General features: G+C 57.1%; 4 protein-coding genes across 4 annotated transcripts; 3 read left to right on the top strand and 1 right to left on the bottom strand.

Moving 5' to 3' along the window:
• Window positions 1-349: 349 nt before the first annotated feature.
• On the top strand, window positions 350-2,429 carry MKK02DRAFT_41091 (P-loop containing nucleoside triphosphate hydrolase protein; the record flags this gene model as incomplete). The annotated part of the gene is made up of 10 exons (XM_053091430.1): window positions 350-494; window positions 544-842; window positions 892-1,068; window positions 1,118-1,252; window positions 1,305-1,389; window positions 1,447-1,467; window positions 1,521-1,666; window positions 1,715-1,788; window positions 1,875-2,033; window positions 2,129-2,429. 10 exons carry the CDS (start codon window positions 350-352, stop codon window positions 2,427-2,429), a joined length of 1,542 nt encoding a protein of 513 aa, XP_052942557.1.
• A 3,554-nt stretch (window positions 2,430-5,983) lies between these two features.
• Window positions 5,984-9,160, bottom strand: MKK02DRAFT_41090 (putative Kex protein; the record flags this gene model as incomplete). The annotated part of the gene is made up of 6 exons (XM_053091429.1): window positions 5,984-6,956; window positions 7,014-7,515; window positions 7,572-7,687; window positions 7,757-7,860; window positions 7,910-8,443; window positions 8,492-9,160. The coding sequence occupies 6 exons, from the start codon at window positions 9,158-9,160 to the stop codon at window positions 5,984-5,986; spliced, it is 2,898 nt and encodes a 965-aa protein (XP_052942556.1).
• A 2,702-nt stretch (window positions 9,161-11,862) lies between these two features.
• On the top strand, window positions 11,863-14,106 carry MKK02DRAFT_41088 (uncharacterized protein; the record flags this gene model as incomplete). Its single annotated transcript, XM_053091428.1, has 1 exon — window positions 11,863-14,106. The coding sequence occupies one exon, from the start codon at window positions 11,863-11,865 to the stop codon at window positions 14,104-14,106; it is 2,244 nt and encodes a 747-aa protein (XP_052942555.1).
• A 259-nt stretch (window positions 14,107-14,365) lies between these two features.
• Window positions 14,366-16,359, top strand: MKK02DRAFT_35475 (SKIP/SNW domain-containing protein; the record flags this gene model as incomplete). Its single annotated transcript, XM_053089183.1, has 6 exons — window positions 14,366-14,382; window positions 14,446-14,611; window positions 14,664-14,705; window positions 14,752-14,866; window positions 14,917-15,392; window positions 15,442-16,359. 6 exons carry the CDS (start codon window positions 14,366-14,368, stop codon window positions 16,357-16,359), a joined length of 1,734 nt encoding a protein of 577 aa, XP_052942554.1.
• Window positions 16,360-16,493: the final 134 nt, after the last annotated feature.

Raw genomic sequence — 16,493 nt, 5'->3', positions numbered from 1 at the left:
ACTCACCGTTGACCTGTCGTACAATCATGCCGATGTGTGGCCGGCAACAAGAGCAACTGTGGGCTCATTCTGGTGATGTACAGTTCAGGGAAGGGTTCGTGCGCAACACACATACACGGTCCCCCTTACCTTTTGAGCCTCACAGTGCTGCCCCACTTTTCCCCACTCTCCTGCGCGCTTGCTGAGCGCTGAGCGGCCTTGTCCGTCCCGCGCTATCGAACTCTGACTTACACCAAACCTCCTCAATTTGCACATCTCTATCTCGACTGCACCCTTGCACCGCTGTCATTCATCTGAGTCTCTTCCATGTCCTTACACCATCCTCTCGCAAGAATATTCATCTACTAGAATGCTCAAGATATTCGCGGCCGCGCTCCTCGCTGCTTCCGCCGCCTCGTCTGGAGTCCTATCGAACCCCTTCACTCACCCGCCCATGACTGATGCTTCCAACCTATTCAAGACAGGTGGTCCGACCGATACGTTCATCAATCACTGTGAGTCTGCCTGCCTTGCTATGCTTTGTACAGCTAACTGATCCAATAGTTGATCAGCACCGCGTGGCGACGGACATCTACATGCAATTTCACATTGCTGCGCTTTACCCCAACCAGACCATCACCATCACCCAAGAGCGCTTCTTCCAGCCTCTGGCCTACGCCAAAGGCGCTCCCTGGCACACACTCGTTGTCAGAGAGCTCGACGACGTGGAATCCATCAAGCGGACATGGTACGTGCCTAGTATGAGGAGGAGGGACGGGGACGGCGTAGTGCAGGATCAGGTCGTATTTGCGGGATACGAGATTGCCTGGGGTTTTCAATCATTTATAGCTATTGTGGGATCGGTGAGTCTCCAACCTCTGGTCGCGCAAACCGAGATGCTGACAAAGGCAGTGGACTGAGGGGTACGCCAGCATTACCCAGTGGCATCTCATCGGCGAGGACGAGCAGGCGGCCAAGCAGCTCATCCACGATTGCGCCGCGTTCATGTCGACCGTCACGGATGCCGTCTGGGTCTTTGAGCAGAGCTACTGGAAGCCGGACTTTGAGCTCTGGAAGGCCGTGCAAAAAGTAAGTGATGTCCGCTTTCCACGGCAAGGAACATATAGCTTACTCCCAGGCTTCTTGGAACGATGTGGTACTCGACGACAAGCTCAAGAGCTCCATTCAAGATGACTACCGCTCCTTCTTCAAGTCGGAGGAGGTTTACAAGCACCTCGAGGTGCCTTGGAAGCGGGGACTGATCTTCCTTGGCGTGAGTGCCCTAGGTTTCAGCCCTCCTTAATGCAACTGAGCTGATAAACTAGCCTCCGGGGAACGGCAAGACCATCAGCTTGAAGGCTATAATGAAGGAGGTCAACGTGCCTCTCCTGTACGTCAAGTCGTTCCATAGTAAGCTTGCAGAAGCTGGTAGACGGTCCTCGGATAGAGACACGCTGACTTGATAAGCTTACCAAGGAGATGAGCTGGGTATGCCTTCCTCCCAGATCGCTTCATGCTGGACTGTGGACTCATCTGATCAGGCATCCGTGCGGTCTTTGCCCAGGCCCGAGCCTTTGCTCCCTGCGTGCTCGTCCTCGAAGATCTCGACTCTCTCATAACGGACCAGAACCGCGCGTTCTTCCTCAACGAGGTAGATGGCCTAGACGACAATGACGGATTGTTGCTGGTCAGTCCATCTATCCATTTCAAGCAGAATCGACCGGCTGATGGACAGATCGGCTCTACCAACCACGTCGACCGTCTCGACCCCGCGCTTTCTAGCCGTCCCTCCCGATTCGACCGCAAATAGTAAGTCTACCTAGCGGCACCTTGCCCCTCATCCGCATCTGCCAATAATGGTGGTCCGGTCCTACAGGGTGGCTCATATGACTCAGCGCGTTTCCAAACCCCAGCAAAGCCGAGCGACGGGCGTACGCCGTCTACTGGCAAGATAAGCTCGCGTACAACAAGGACCTCAAGTTCCCGGATGAGCTGCTCGATACCTTTGCGGACAAGACCAGCAAGTTCTCGTTTGCGTACATGAAGGAGGCATTGTGAGTATCACTTCTTCCGTTCCATTTCAAGGCGGAAGAGTGGCGCGAGGGGCTTTCCTGCTGGGACGGTAGGGCCAGCAGCTAATACCATCCAGCATCTCCACCCTTCTCATCCTCGCCGGCCAGGAGCCAACCTACCAGATCCACTTTGGCCCCACTTTGCTCGAACAGATCAAGAAACTCCGACAGCAGATGGAGGACGGCGAGGAGGCCATGATGACTGGTAGTGGTGGTTATGCTGGCGCTGAGGCTGCATATGCCGGGATGAGCTGGGGCAGGAATGGGCAGGAGCAGGTGGACGAAGCTGTCGGAGAGGGGATGTGGGGCAGAAGGGAGGAGCAGAGGGGGGGACTGATGGTGCCTGTTGGACAGAAGGTGTTTGGGCGTGGTGTATGAAGGGACTCATGGAAGTTCTGTCGGGGACAGCGAGGGATAAGGCCGGATACAAATTCACAGTGATCACTTCCGGTATGCCCATTACCCTTGGCTATTCCGACCAGCTGGTAGCCAAATATGCTTTGGCAGTACCTATACTCTGACTGAAACTGCTAAATCTCCAAACAGTCCAGCTTTCAGGAGGCCTAGGATTGGGGGCTCAAACACGCATCAGGATGGGCAAGCGAGGACACCTTTGGGTGAGCCCTGACCGTTCCTTTGCATGTCGAGGAGGGTTTCAAACGTCGCCTGCTCATCTACCTGATGATACTCACGGTACATTCAGATAAGAGCGCGCCGTCTACACCACAACCCCCAGCAAAATCAAACACCACTTATCCTCTACTAGACCAATTCATTGCCACCCACAACGCTAACCCACAACTTCAATCACAGATATGATCATCAAGTCCACTGTCTGTGACACCAGTACTGATAGCTCCTCCAGCAGCCGCAGCAGCTCGTCTGGCTCCTCAAGCCGCGACAGCTTCTACTCTGCTTCCTCTTATCCCTCTTCAGCTCCGCCTCAATCCTCCAACACTGAGGTGACCGCAAGCTCTCACCGGCCCTGGTCCTCCGCGCATTCCAGTAGTGAGCTGCCTTCGGGAACGATGAGACGCGTTGTAAGCTTGCTAATCACGGCAGATACTGCAAAAACATCAGGGCGCATATCACGACACTTTCCAGAGACAGACTTGACCTACGGATATAGCGCGTGGCCGGAAGGCAGTGAGTGAGATCGAGATCTCGACGCGCGAGCTCTATCGAGCCTGACTGACTCCAGCAGCTAGTAACTCAGGACTGTCAGCCATCTCGGAACAAGAAAGCACAGTTTGTTGCAGTGCCGCGTCAGAGAACGGCTTCACGGGCGACATCCCAGAACTCGGCTATCGCCCCGGAGGAGACTTCGACGGCTGGACTGGTCGCTCGCCCTCGCGCACTGGAACAACCTACAAATGTCCCTCTTACCGAAACCCGGATTTACCATCCGGCTGGTATGCTACTGCTTCTCGCGTTGACAAGGAGCTGCACATGCTTCGGGACCACTGACCAGGCCCGCGCGCCTACTGCACTGTCAGGAAAAACGTCGTTTGGCCAATCCACCTTCCAGCCACACAGTGGAGTTTCCACCGCAAGGCCGACAGCGTCGACGGGTCGGACAGCGTTTAGGAGTATGCTCAGAACGCTTCGTTGTGTGTGATAATACTCGTAGCCAACATGCATGCCGGCGGACAATCAATGACGCCCGATGGCTCGTCAGGTGATTAAAGTGTGTCAGGCCGCGCTCTGGAGTCTGAGCGGTAATCATCACCGGTAGCTGCTGTGGTACAGAGTCTTCATCAGTAGATGGCGATACATCCCTCCGACAAGCTCGATAGGACAATCAAGCCAGTCCTCATCCCATGTAAGGGACTCTATGGGTGCATTCGAACAATCCTCGCCCTCGACCTTGCCATTCAGCTGCAATCGGTTCCTGTCTGAACTCGTCGACACAGTCCGCAGTCTCTTGAGTCATAAGTCAGTAAATCAGTAAAAAGATCCGTCCAGCCAGCAGCTTACGAGCGCACGGTCAGGAAGTGAGACTCGCATCGCCACGCCTCAGCCTCTACCAGCTCCACTAAACTGCTTGTCAGCTCCCTGAACTTCCGCCTACCGTCCTCTTCACACTGCCATCTCCGCTTATGCATATTGGTGGCCTTCACCGTCCACTCTCCACTCTATGATCTAGGCTCTTGCCTGGATGGCCGCGTTGGCCAGTATGTCCGCGCCAGAGCGGAGCCTGCAGCTCCTAAACATGCAAGTCATTTACGGGACCCACGGGGTAAAGGGATCGCTGGCCTGCTACGCGTAAGACCCGTAGGTGATCCACAGTTCATTCTTCCTGAGTCCGTACAGGTTTCAGCACAGATAAGCGTTGTTCCGAGGCCCTTTCATGAGGAGTAAGCTGTGCACCTGCAGGTCGACTCACCCGTTTGCCCGCCCTCATAAAGCATTTATGTATCGGTGTTCGTTCTCAATACAGTATACCGCTCAGACGGGCTTCTCAGAGCAGTATGACTCTGTGGCGAAATGTACCGCTGATACTATTATTTTTTGATGATCTCGAACATATTCTAGGGGCTTCTACAGCACGCCGACCTTTACTGCCAGCCTGGTGAATGGAGTGGTTCTCAAACGTGTCGCTGAAGAGCCCTCAATGGATTAAGGATTTGATACGCGTACGACGTGTGAGTGCCCCTGACCCCTGTGGCGTTCAGTACGATCATGTCGGGGATCCGTCAACCTTTGATACGTGATCCTTTCTCATGAACGATGAGGGCTCTCTCGGGCCTGTTGCAGCCCGTATATATCTCAAGGTTGGCAGGACCCCCGCCCCTCGTTTGCCACTTTCCCTTCAATCACATCAGCCAAGTGATTTCCCCCCAAACACCACCAATACCTTGACACTTCATCGTTCTCCCATCAGCGACAACAATGAGCAATCGTCCCGTCGGTCGAGAAGCGGCAGAGACTGCGTCCATCAGAAGTCACAGTGAGTCAATTCCCCATGATCTTCAACCTCAGTACAGGACCACGGTTGACTTCGTCATTAGCCGGGGCTGTCACCAGAATGCCGGCGCCTCGTTCCGCGTACACTGAAGACACGATCTCGATGACCGAGATTCCCCCAAACACCACAACCGAAGCCTCCGACCAAGACTACCGGACTGATCCGTCCGCGATGGTCGCACGAGTTCGTGCTCTCTTGACCGAGCAGACACACGGAGCGACCACAATCGCCCGCATCCGCGAGATCAGCAATGAGCTCAGCGAGCTGGAGCAGATCTGTGCCGACAACCAAGAGGCAAGCAAGGACCGAAGCAAGGCGGATTGGGATTCGCGCAATACCTTGGGCAAGGTGGGGCTCTGTGTCAAGACCGCCCTTCTCTGCCCCGTGATCTGCTGCTTCGGCGTCAGTGCTTGCTGCTGCCCTTGCTGTTTCACCAAGAAGTCCGCTCAGGCTGGAAATTCGGAGTGATCGGCCTGGTCAGAGTGTTCACATTGGCGGACTACAGGGGTGACGATGCTATGACGGGTGGCGGGAGGCGGCGCGATATCAGCAGGTTTGACTTACTGAGTTTCCGATGTATACGTGCTGGCTTGTTTCAGCTTAGTGTGACCGTGTTCAGGAATTGCAGTAACGCCATGATCAGCGTCTTCAGAAGTTTCCGTCCAGCTAGGGAAGCGATGCTCTGATACAGACTACCAAGGCCGTATTTAGCTGTGATCTATAATGTAGACACTGGATGTGCACGTTCTAGAAGCCAGCAAGACGAGCTGAGGCGCGGTGCGCTATGCTAGTCTTCAAACTCTCCAGCGGGCAACCCGCGGACGTAGGGAGTAGGGGCCAAGTAACTATAATGACCTCTCAGTATGGATGAGCCTAGAGCTAGAATTGTCAGTGACGCTAGATCAGTATACAGACCCAAATCGGCATACATAGCGGCAAACGACAATACAGTCTATCCGCACCCTCACCGCCCCGCTGCAGCCTCCTCCACCTCCGCGGCATCCTGCCAGCTCCCCGAACTCCCGCTCGCTCTATCCCCTCCATGCTCTCTCCTCGGCTCATCATACTCTGGCGGTCCACTTCCACTCGCTCCACTCCCTTCCGCACTCCCTCTCCCCGATCCTCTCGGTCCAGGCGAAACCGCGTCCTCATCATCCAAAAAGGAATCATGGTACCTCAATCCCACCCCATCCCCTTCACTCCCCTCGTCATCCTCATCATCATCAGACGGCCCATCCCCAAACGCGTCATACAAATCTTTCGTCCCCCCTCCCCCACCTCCCCCTGCTCCGCTGCCAACCCCAAACTTCCGCCTCCCCCGCTCCAAGAGACCCATGGGCATATCATCCGTCACGCGGCTGTACGCCCCCCGAGCCCCTTCGCCCGAATTAGCAAGTCCGAGCCCGAAGCCCATGCCCCTCTTCTTGCGCTGGCGGAGGATGAAGAACCCGCCTATTGCCGCGCCGGAAACGAGGACGATCCCGCCCGCTCCGGCGAGCCAGGACGTGTTGGTTCCGAGGTTCGATACGCCGCTGAACCATCCTTCGTCCAGTGCTGATTCTCCCTCTTTCCCGTCATCTCCCCCGGTGGGGACGGGATCGGGCGCACCGTCCTCCTGTCCCGCCTCATCCCCTATGCCTGACCCGGTCCCCGACCCCTGGCCTAGACCGGGCTCGTGCGACTCGCCCGGCGCCTCCCCGTGGTCGTCCGGTAGATGTTCCGTCGGTTTAGGTTTTTGAGACACGACAGGCGTCGCGCCCGTCCCGACTTGCTCTTCGTCCGGCTGCCCATCCTCTGGTGGGGCCCAATCTCGAGCGAGGGCGGGATCGACACACTCGCCCCAGAGCTGAAGTGACCAAGCGACGAATTTGCCGGTCGATTCGGGATTGGACTGGTCTTTGACGGTAAGGGTCCATTCGCCCACTGGGTTTTCTTCCCTAAGATATCAGCTACCTCCCACATCTGCTCGAATATCGGGGAGAGGGGCAACTGACCAATGCTTGAGACTCATAAACTTCCACCCCCAGAGCCCATTCGGATCCACGTCGAACCGTCTCGCCCTCGCCAAAACACTGACAATCCCCTTCGGACTCTTCAGCTCCACCTCTACATCCCCCCTCCGCGCGTGCGTGACCCACACGCGGACAGTAATGTGCTCGAGCGCCTCAAAGTTGGCCTCGGAAAGCATCTTCTCGGTGACGGTATAGGTAGACGAGACGCCTTCGGCGGGGATGAAGCTGCCTTCGGCCTCGGCGGGGGGTGGAGCCGGTTCGGAAGGGGTTGGGGGTTCGCCCTCGGCTGGTGCTGGGTCGGAGAAGGCGCCATCGCCGTTGGCGGCTTCTTGGCGTCGGGAGAGGCGGCGAGGGGAGGGACGAGAAGGGTTCTTGGTAGTGGGGAGGTAGATGGCGGGGGAGTCGAACCAGGATTGAGGCTTGACGAGTTTGAATGACTCGGCGTGCTCGACGAAGCGGCCAGCATCGATCCGACCGTATCCATCTGCATATTGTCAGTTGACATCCGTTCCTATGGTGAAGGTACTACAGCAAACTAACATTTGTAGCTGTAATTCCGGCCCGCGGCGGTCTTCTGCCAATCTGGGTCCTCGGGGTTGAAGAAGACCGCGCTCTGGACAGCGATGTGCTGGAGGTCTCGCCATGTCAGATCAGGCCTGGAATGTCAGCTATTGATCTGCACCGCTTGGGATGAGCACGGCTCGGGGGACATCCTATAAGCTGACCTGGCTTGTAGGGCGAGCGCAAAAACCCCAGCTCCGAGTGGTGCAGCCGCACTCGTACCGCCGTGTGTATGCGCACAGCTGTTCTTGCCGACATCGGTGGTATGCTGCTCAAGTCAGCTTGAGCACCGGACCAAGTGCTGCTGCTTAGCTCACAATATGATCCCCACTCCCCGAGCTCGGCGCGACCATCATCATCGCACTGCACATCTCCGAGTAATACGGATGTAACCCCCTCCTATCAATCGCCCCAATCGTGATCGAGAAGATACTATTGGTATACCCGTCAAAGTTGCACTGATCGTCCGACCCGCCTCCATTCCCTGCCGCAAAAACAAAGATGCTCCCCTTCCCCCCTCGGCCCTTCTGGATCCCATTCACCATCGCCTTCAATATCAACCCGTCCGGCGCCTCCATAGACTGCCCGTCGTCCGGCGGTCCCCATGAACAAGAGTAGATGTCGTTCAACTGGTATGCGTAGTTGAGAGCCGCCGCTTCGTCCGCGTCCGAGATAGGACCCGAGAGGATCCGGACGCCCGAGATCTTTGCGCGGTAGCTGACGCCGACACCGCAGACGTCGTTTGGGATGGCAGCGATCTCGCCGGCGCACCGAGTTCCGTGCTGGTCGTCCGAGAGCCGGGGCTCGGGGAGCTCAGTGTGGTCGTTGAAGTCGTATGAACCTTCTGGGTACTGCGGTGTGAGCTACGTCCCAAGGTGATGGTGTGGGGATCAACTCACAAAGTTCCCCGCTAGATCATCCGACTTCATATCCAGCCCATCATCAATGATGCACACTTTGACGCCTTCGCCCGTGATCCCCCTCGCCCACAGTCCCGTGACGTTCAGCTCATAGTCCCTCATCTGGGTATTGATGAGGTGCCATTGCTGCGGCAAGAGCGGGTCCTGCAGGCTCAATGTGTCCTGCGCGAACTGCAATTCCGACAGGTCACCTCCCTCTTCCTCCCGCGAATGGAGGTATGGTGACCTCCGCCCGTGCTTCGCCGGCTCGTAGACCCTCTTTGACCGTTTCCGAACCGTAAGTTGTTTGATGGAGCGGAAGCGGTCGAACCCCCCTGTTGCGCGCAGATTGCGGAACCGCCGACTAACAGGATCCCGGGGGATGAGGCATGGTACATGTTCCGACGAGGGCGAGATCAAGGAGGACGCAGGCGTGCGGAGGAGCCACTGGCCCGCGAGCTCCCCGATGGGCTCGACGAGCTCCAGGCGGAGGTGGTCGGCGGCGTGGGCGGCGTCGCGGTAGGTGGAGGAAGGGGAGAGGTCGAGGTGGAAGTAGCCGTGGGTGTCGTATGATCTGGGCTGGGGGGTACGGGGGCGCAGGTCGGCGGAGGAAGAGGCGAGGAAGAGGAGAACCGAGAAGAGGACGGCGGAGGTATGGGCGAGCGTCATTGTGGTCCTGGGGTGCTGCCTGCTCGGTCGAGCTGCTTTTGCACAAAGCAGATATCTCCGTTATATACAAGCGTAGAGCTCGTGCTGCGTCTAACTTAGACTGACCAGCAGCTACTATGTATACAAGCAAGATGGGGAGGTAGATGTATCACCTTGAGACGTGATTTTGCTGCGAGCTTAGCTTGGCGGACGCGCGATTCGGGTGAGGGACATCATGGGAAAGCCCGCCTTGGTGGCTCTCTGCTGGTGCAGGATGCTGCAAGCTGCAGGGCCACTGCGTAGCTAGAGCGCTCAGATCATACATACACTACATAGCCCTGACATGTCACCCTCACCCTTGCCGACAGAACCACTCCTGATAGCGAGTGGTCCAATAATCAGAGTACGCCTGAATCTCTCGTCTTTCCTGGGCACCGAGAGCTCTCTGCAGATAGAGGAGCTGTCAAAATCAGCGGCGCCTTTAAGCTTCGATGCTCACAGGAGCCAATAGATTAGGATAAAACTCACACATAACGCATCCCTCTCTTCCTCGCTAATCCTGGGTTTCCCGTCCCATCTGCTCAGAGTCCGTCCCAACGCCGCATCAACACATCATCCACCCAGGCCCTCTTCTCCAGTTCCGCGATACGTTCTGCCACTTCCTTCATCCTGTCTTGAAGACTCGCGTTGCGCTCCACGCGTTCGGCTTCTCTCTCCCCCATTGTCTCCTGAAAATCCGTCAGATACGGCGCCTGTTGTGCGGGCAGAGCTAGATTCTGGTTGATCAGCTTCCGGCTCCAAATGGTGGATCGAGGGGTACGGTGATCAACCGCCCTAGTCCCGCTCATGAAGACCACGCGTGGCCACGGACGGAAGACTTGTACATATAATTGTACCCGCACAAGGGTAGAGAACTTACGTTGGCGGTTGACACGGCTACTGCCTCGACAGGATGCTGTGAAGGCCGTGGAGGGTCTCGCGCGACCAGAGGCGATGCGATTGCCTCGATGCTCTGCCCTTGGCCCGGTGTTCGGGTCCCTGGTGAGGCGGGGAGCGGACGACCTTCCTCGGCAGCTACCTCGGTGAAATCGTCGGCTATGGCGACCTTGGCGAAGCCCGCTAGGTGGTCGAGACCGTCGACGTCCGGGTGAGGATCACTAGTGGTAGAGGACGAACCGGTTTCGGGGGGTTCGGACAACCCGCCAGGGTTCGAGGCAGAGGAGGACGGCATGATGGTGAAGAGGATGGATTCAGGGGGATGGTAAAGAGGAAGAAGTGAGTCTATCGAGACCGATAGAGTCTGTTGGGTGTGTATGCCTGGTGAGTCTTCGTGAAGAGCAAGAAGTTAATGTCTTGCGATGAGTACCCCATGTAAGGGAGTGAGTAGGTCTGGGTCAGTGCATTATGTTAGGAGACTCTGGTTGTTGATTAGTTAGCTGCCGGTTCCGAGTCTGACTCGAGCTATGTGGGTGTCAACAACAGCTCGCACTCGATCTGCTCGCGGTTTGGTCGCTGTCAGCTCGGATCGGATATGACGGGCGAGAAGGGTCAACCGTTTTTCTTTGAAATAGGGCTCGAAAGGGGCTCAACGCGAGTGATTTTGGCTGGCAAGGGGCTCGAGCCCCGAGCCCCAGTGACTGGCAGAGGCGATGCCATGCATGGAGAAGTGCCATTTGGAACTGAGATCATGCATAGGATACGCTGGGGTACAACGAACACTAAACCTCGTTCCTACGGACCACGGTACACCCCCGACACTCAGCAAAGCTTACTGATCAGTGACCGGACCAAAGAGCTTCGAGCTGCCATACTGACCCGGGCATCATTCTGCTATTGTAAGTGGAGACCACCTGATGTTGTACCCCAGTGAGAAGTATCCAGCGGCTGTCTGTCTACGTAGCGCTGTCATCGATGCATAAGCTGCATGAATGAGCCAGTCATGGCTGAGGATATGTTTAAAAGACGAAGCCGGAAATGTTTTTGTCCGTAAAAGACGAAGAGAGTCCGAAACCTGTCTAAAAGACGAAGATCAGAGCCAAAAACAGGGTTTCTGAGGTCCCGGGGGACGCGAACAAGTCCCAAAAACCCCCTCCGCGCCGCAGACGCTCAGTCAGACGGTATCGCTCGTACGGACTTGGAATTTGGCATGGGCGTAGCCAAGACGTCGAGCTACCTGCTGATACTCTTTGCCGGCCCAATGGACAACTCACAGCGGACTTGTGAGGATATCTGTCCAAAGCATTCGTCTTTTAAACATCATTCCGGGTCATCTTCGTCTTTTACGGACAAAAACATTTCCGGCTTCGTCTTTTAAACATATCCTCAGTCATGGCTCTACAGCAACAGAGGTGCACAGTCCGCACTTACGGCATGAAGTAAGGCATGCTAGATCCAGCTGGATAAGTGGCCAAGTGCATCTGTACCTGCTGCGAGAGGACTTCCAAAGACGCTGTGTGGGTGAGGGAAGGCGATAGAGCATGCTCATGGCCAGATTATGTGTAGAATGGAGGCCGAGGGGCGCGCCCTCCAGAGAGCCCCTGGAGCCAAAAAAACTTTAAAGCGCCCTTTCCGAGCCCTTTTCGAAAAATATCGCTGACCCTTCTCGCCCTCCACAGGATCCGCGATCCGCTGATTGGCAATTCGCCGAAAAAGTTTTATCACTGCGCAACTCGAGCTAATTTCCAGCTCCACATTCCTCGTCTGCCCTTCATCTACCCTTCGCTATGCCACCCTCAAACACAGAGAAGGAGATCGCGACCCTCCTCCTGTCCCTTGCTGGATCTAACACCCACTCCATCTCCCCCTCCCAGGTTGTATTGCTCGAACGGTCTCTCCTACCCACATCCCCAAAGTCCGAGCGCTCCCTCGCTTACATCTGCCTCTCTAAAATCGTCGAGAATGCCTCTTCCCGCGGGGATCAGCGGGACACTTACCTCGCGGAGGTGTTTCAACCCATCGTAGCGCCTTTTCTAGCCGAAGGAGCCGTCGAGGGGACAGATGAGCGATTCATCCCTCTCATCACATTCCTTACGGCACTCTTCCCCCTCGCGTCGGCGGTCTGCGTCGCACTCCTCACTACCCCATTATCCAAAGAGGAAGAGGCGCCGGATGCACTGGCGATCATTCTGGAGCTGGCGGAGATTGACGAGCCTATCCAGCTCGTACTGGCGGAGATGCTCGTTGCGGCAACAGGGACGAAGGCGGGGCGGACAATGGTCCTGGCGAGAGCGATGCCGTGGTTGGAGGGAGGCCGGCCTATACGGGGAGACGGAAAGCTATCTGGGCTATGCTGCGCAGCGTTCTGTAAGCTTGGGCTGTGGGAGCGGACGCCGGCAGAGGTGGGGTATGGGATAGGGAGTGCCGATCCGCAGGCGGACCCGTCACATACCGTCAGCGCGACGGAACTCGTCGATGACATGCTGGCGTCCCTGGCGCGGAATCTAGAGTATCCGTCAAGGGTATCGGCCATCATCGAGGGGTTGGCAGTCATCTCCACTCGGCCCGCTTCCAAGCGCTACCTCGCTGGAAAGTCGGATTTCCTCCGTTCCCTCCAGACACTCCTTCCTGCCATACCTACCCGAGGCGGCTCGCTTCCCGTCACATCTCGCGGCACTAACTCATCCCCTGCGCCCATCGCTGCCGAGCCGGCCGATACTGCCCTCTGCTACGGTATCACCACCATCCTCCTCAATCTCACATCGCGGAAACCGGTCCTTTCGGCGGAGGAGGAGCAGATGGCCAAGCTGCGCGCTATGGCCGCGTCGGGCAAGAAGGGCGGAGGGGAGATACGCACCGACCCACTGGATGAGGCGCCAGAGGTCCAAAAGCGGGTGGGGCAGCTGTACGATGCGGGTATCATTCCTGCGCTGAGCGGGCTGGTACGGGCGGAGAGTCTGCTATTGAAGCAGTCACTGGGGAAGCTGTGCCTGAATCTGGTGGAGGACAAGGAACGGCGACTGCAGTTCATCCGGGAAGGGGGATACAAGGTGCTTGCCGAAGTCACCCGGAAACTACTGGCGGCGTATGACGGGACGGCCGAGTCGACTTCCCCCATCCATACCCCCTCAGCCGAGATCGACCTCTTACCCGCCCTCCAAGTGAACGCTAAGCTCATCATTACTACCCCGCCCAACCTCCTCTTTCCTCCTCCCCACCTCACCACCTCCCTCAACGCCCTAACGCCAATGTACACCCTCCTCACGCACCCATCGGCGACCCTCCTCCAGACCTTCGAGGCGCTTATGGCGCTCACCAACCTCGCGTCGATCTCTGCGGACGTGGCGGACCGGATCGTCACTGCTACGATCATCCCGAAGCGGACGGACGAGATGTGGCGGTCTACGGGGAACGATGAGGTGCGGATAGTGGGCAAGGTGGAGGAGATGATGATGGAGGATAACGAGTTGGTGAGGCGGGCAGCGACGGAGTTGGTGTGTAATCTGGCGGGGTGCGAGAAGGGCTTCGGGTACTTTTCTGGCGAGGCGGAAGGCAGCGGGAAGACGGGACGGGTCAAGCAGAGATTAACATTCTTGCTCGTCCTCACCGATATCGACGATCTACCTACTCGTCTAGCGGCCGGCGGCGCTCTCGCTATCGTTACGGAATCCCATACAGCCTGCGCGGCCATACTCGAACCGTCATCAGGCGAGCCGTCGGGAAGGTCGGCGTGGAAGAGGCTGGCGAGCCTGTTGGAGCCAGAAGAGATAGAGGAGGAAGGGGAGAAGATTGCCCTCATCTCGAGCACGCCGCCCGATGAGGGGTTGATTTTGAGGGCGGTATGTGTCCTGCAGAACCTTCTGCAGTATACGGTGGGGATGAAGGGGGAGGCGAGGGAGAGGGAGGTGCAGAGGATAAAGGGGGATGGGGTGCAAGAGGCGTTGAGAGGGGTGGTGGGCCTGAAAGTGGGGCAGGGGGTTTTGAGGCCTGTAGTGGAGTGTTTGCAGTTGTTGAAGAAGATGAGTGGATAGAAGATTTGTATTATATGATGATTAGTGTAGGTAGAGTAGGTGGTCATAGAGTGATCGAGGTATCTAGCACGTACTCCTAGGCATGTAGCTGTATCATCTCTGCAAGCTGCAGGAGCTTTCACCACCCCGAAGAATCGACGCACGGCCTGATCAAAACTGCCTCTTCTGGCAATTTCTGTTTTACCTCCGTTTGGCCACCCAGCAGCAACTTCCACCTCCTCTCCTCTCTCTCTTCTATGCCTCTACCTGCCTAATCATCATGGCAGCACTAGCATCGTGAGTTTTGTGTCACGCATTAGTCTTCTAAAGCTGCTATGCGCGACAAAACTGACAAGACAGAGCCCTCCCTGCGCCGATATACACCCAAGCGGCCGAAGAGGAGACATACGATGCTCTCCTCCCCGCCGCTCTGCCCCAAGCGTCCAATGCGCCCGCTTACGGCTCGCGGAAGGGCTGGAAGCCCAAGTCGGCTGTAGATTTCGGACAGGGCGGTGCTTATCCCGAGGTCAGTCCTGGTCGTCGAACATAAGTATAGGAGCAGAGGTGCTGACTTGCAGTGTCATGTTGCTCAGTACCCCCTGGATATGGGGCGGAAGAAGGTGAGCTGGCGGTGGCACGAAGATGTAGACCAGAGCTGATCTCTAGGTGAATAAAGGGACGACATTGGCGTTGCAGGTGGATCAAGATGGGACGGTGCGGTATGATGCGATCGCGCAGCATGGTCGAGCTGTAGGGAGTAAAGTGCAGTCTAGCTTCAAAGGTCAGCTGGAATTGTAGGAGAAGTGGATCCCCATAGAAGCTGACTATCAGACCTCGTACCCCTTCACAACCGGTCCGACGTCTCTGAGAAAGACCGCCTCATGGAGCGCCCCGCCGATGAGGATCTCCAAGCCACCACCGACCGCACCCGTCTCGCCCTCGAGCGCATCACCCACGGCAAGATCAAAGCCGCCCAACCCAAACACGTTCCTAAAACCAACAATGAATCCTCCTTTATCCGATACACGCCCGCCAACCAGGGGGCGGACGAGGGAAAACAGCGCATCATCAAGATGACCACGGTGCAGGAGGATCCGCTGGAGCCGCCTCGGTTCAAACACAAGAAGATCCCGCGGGCGCCGGACGAGCCGCCACCCCCTGTCCTGCAGAGTCCGCCGCGGGCGGCGACGGCGCAGGACCAAAAGGACTGGATGATCCCCCCGTGTATCAGTAATTGGAAGAATAATAAGGGGTACACGATCCCGCTGGATAAGCGGTTGGCGGCGGATGGAAGGGGGTTGCAGGATGTGAGTTCGAAGTCCTGCACTTGCTGGTGAGGAGATAGCTGACCCTTAGATCCACATCAATGACAACTTTGCGAAATTCTCGGAAGCGCTCTACATTGCGGATCGGCACGCTCGGGAGGAGGTTCGTGCTCGGTCGCAGATGCAGCAGCTGCTCGCGCAAAAGGAAAAGGCGCAGAAGGAGGAGAATCTTCGCCTGCTCGCTCAGCGCGCCAGGGAAGAACGGTCCGGCGTTACTCCGTCCATTGCAGGCGGCTCTTCGGCTCCTCCTCGGGCTATCGAAACCGGCACGGGACTTGGCGGGTACGCGTCCGATTCGGACTCCTCGGACTCTGCGTCTGACGCGGAAGAGGAGGAGGAGGATACCGAGGCGATCAGGGAGCGAGAGCAGGTGCGGGCGGAGAAGCGGAAAGAGCGCGAGAAGCAGATGCGTCTGAACAATATGGGGTCCGAGATGCGGGCCAAGATGATTGCCAAGGAGGCGAATCGGGACATTTCGGAGAAGATTGCTCTGGGTTTGGCCAAGCCCTCTGCGTCGAAAGAAACACTGCTCGATTCCCGACTCTTCAACCGCGAAGCCATGTCGACCGGTTTCGCCTCGGAGGACTCGTACAATCTGTACGACAAGCCCCTATTCCACGGCTCGTCAGCGGCGGCGGCGATCTACAAGCCCAGGGGCAATGACGGGGGCAATGATGAGTCGTTTGGAGGCGGGACGGAAGCCGGGGTGGTGGAGGAGCTCAAGAAGGATCGGTTTGGGCTGGGGAACGCGACGAGGGGGTTCGAAGGTGCCGATACGGCCGAACAGCGGGATGGACCTGTGTTGTTTGAGAAGGATCAAGTCATTGCGCTGGATGGGAGCGCGGATCCGTTTGGGGTGGAACAGTTTATGGATGCTGCGAGGAGAGGGGGGAAGCGGACGGCGGCGGATAGGGAGGATGAGAGGAGGAAGAGGCAGAGGGAGGAGTAGGCGGAGACGAGGTGGATGGGGAATAGGGGGTGGAGGAGGATTTGTATGTATCGTATCTGCAGTTCTTATGCTGTCTTGTCTTCTGCTACCTATCACTCCGGGACTTGCATGGGCTCGAAGCCATGTCAAGCGCC

The sequence above is a fragment of the Dioszegia hungarica genome, assembly GCF_025882075.1.
Source record: "Dioszegia hungarica strain PDD-24b-2 chromosome Unknown MKK02contig_25, whole genome shotgun sequence".
NCBI classification, from domain to species: Eukaryota; Fungi; Basidiomycota; class Tremellomycetes; order Tremellales; family Bulleribasidiaceae; genus Dioszegia; species Dioszegia hungarica.
The sequence above is the reverse complement of the archived record's forward strand: the minus strand, read 5'-3'. Positions and strand labels throughout refer to the sequence as shown.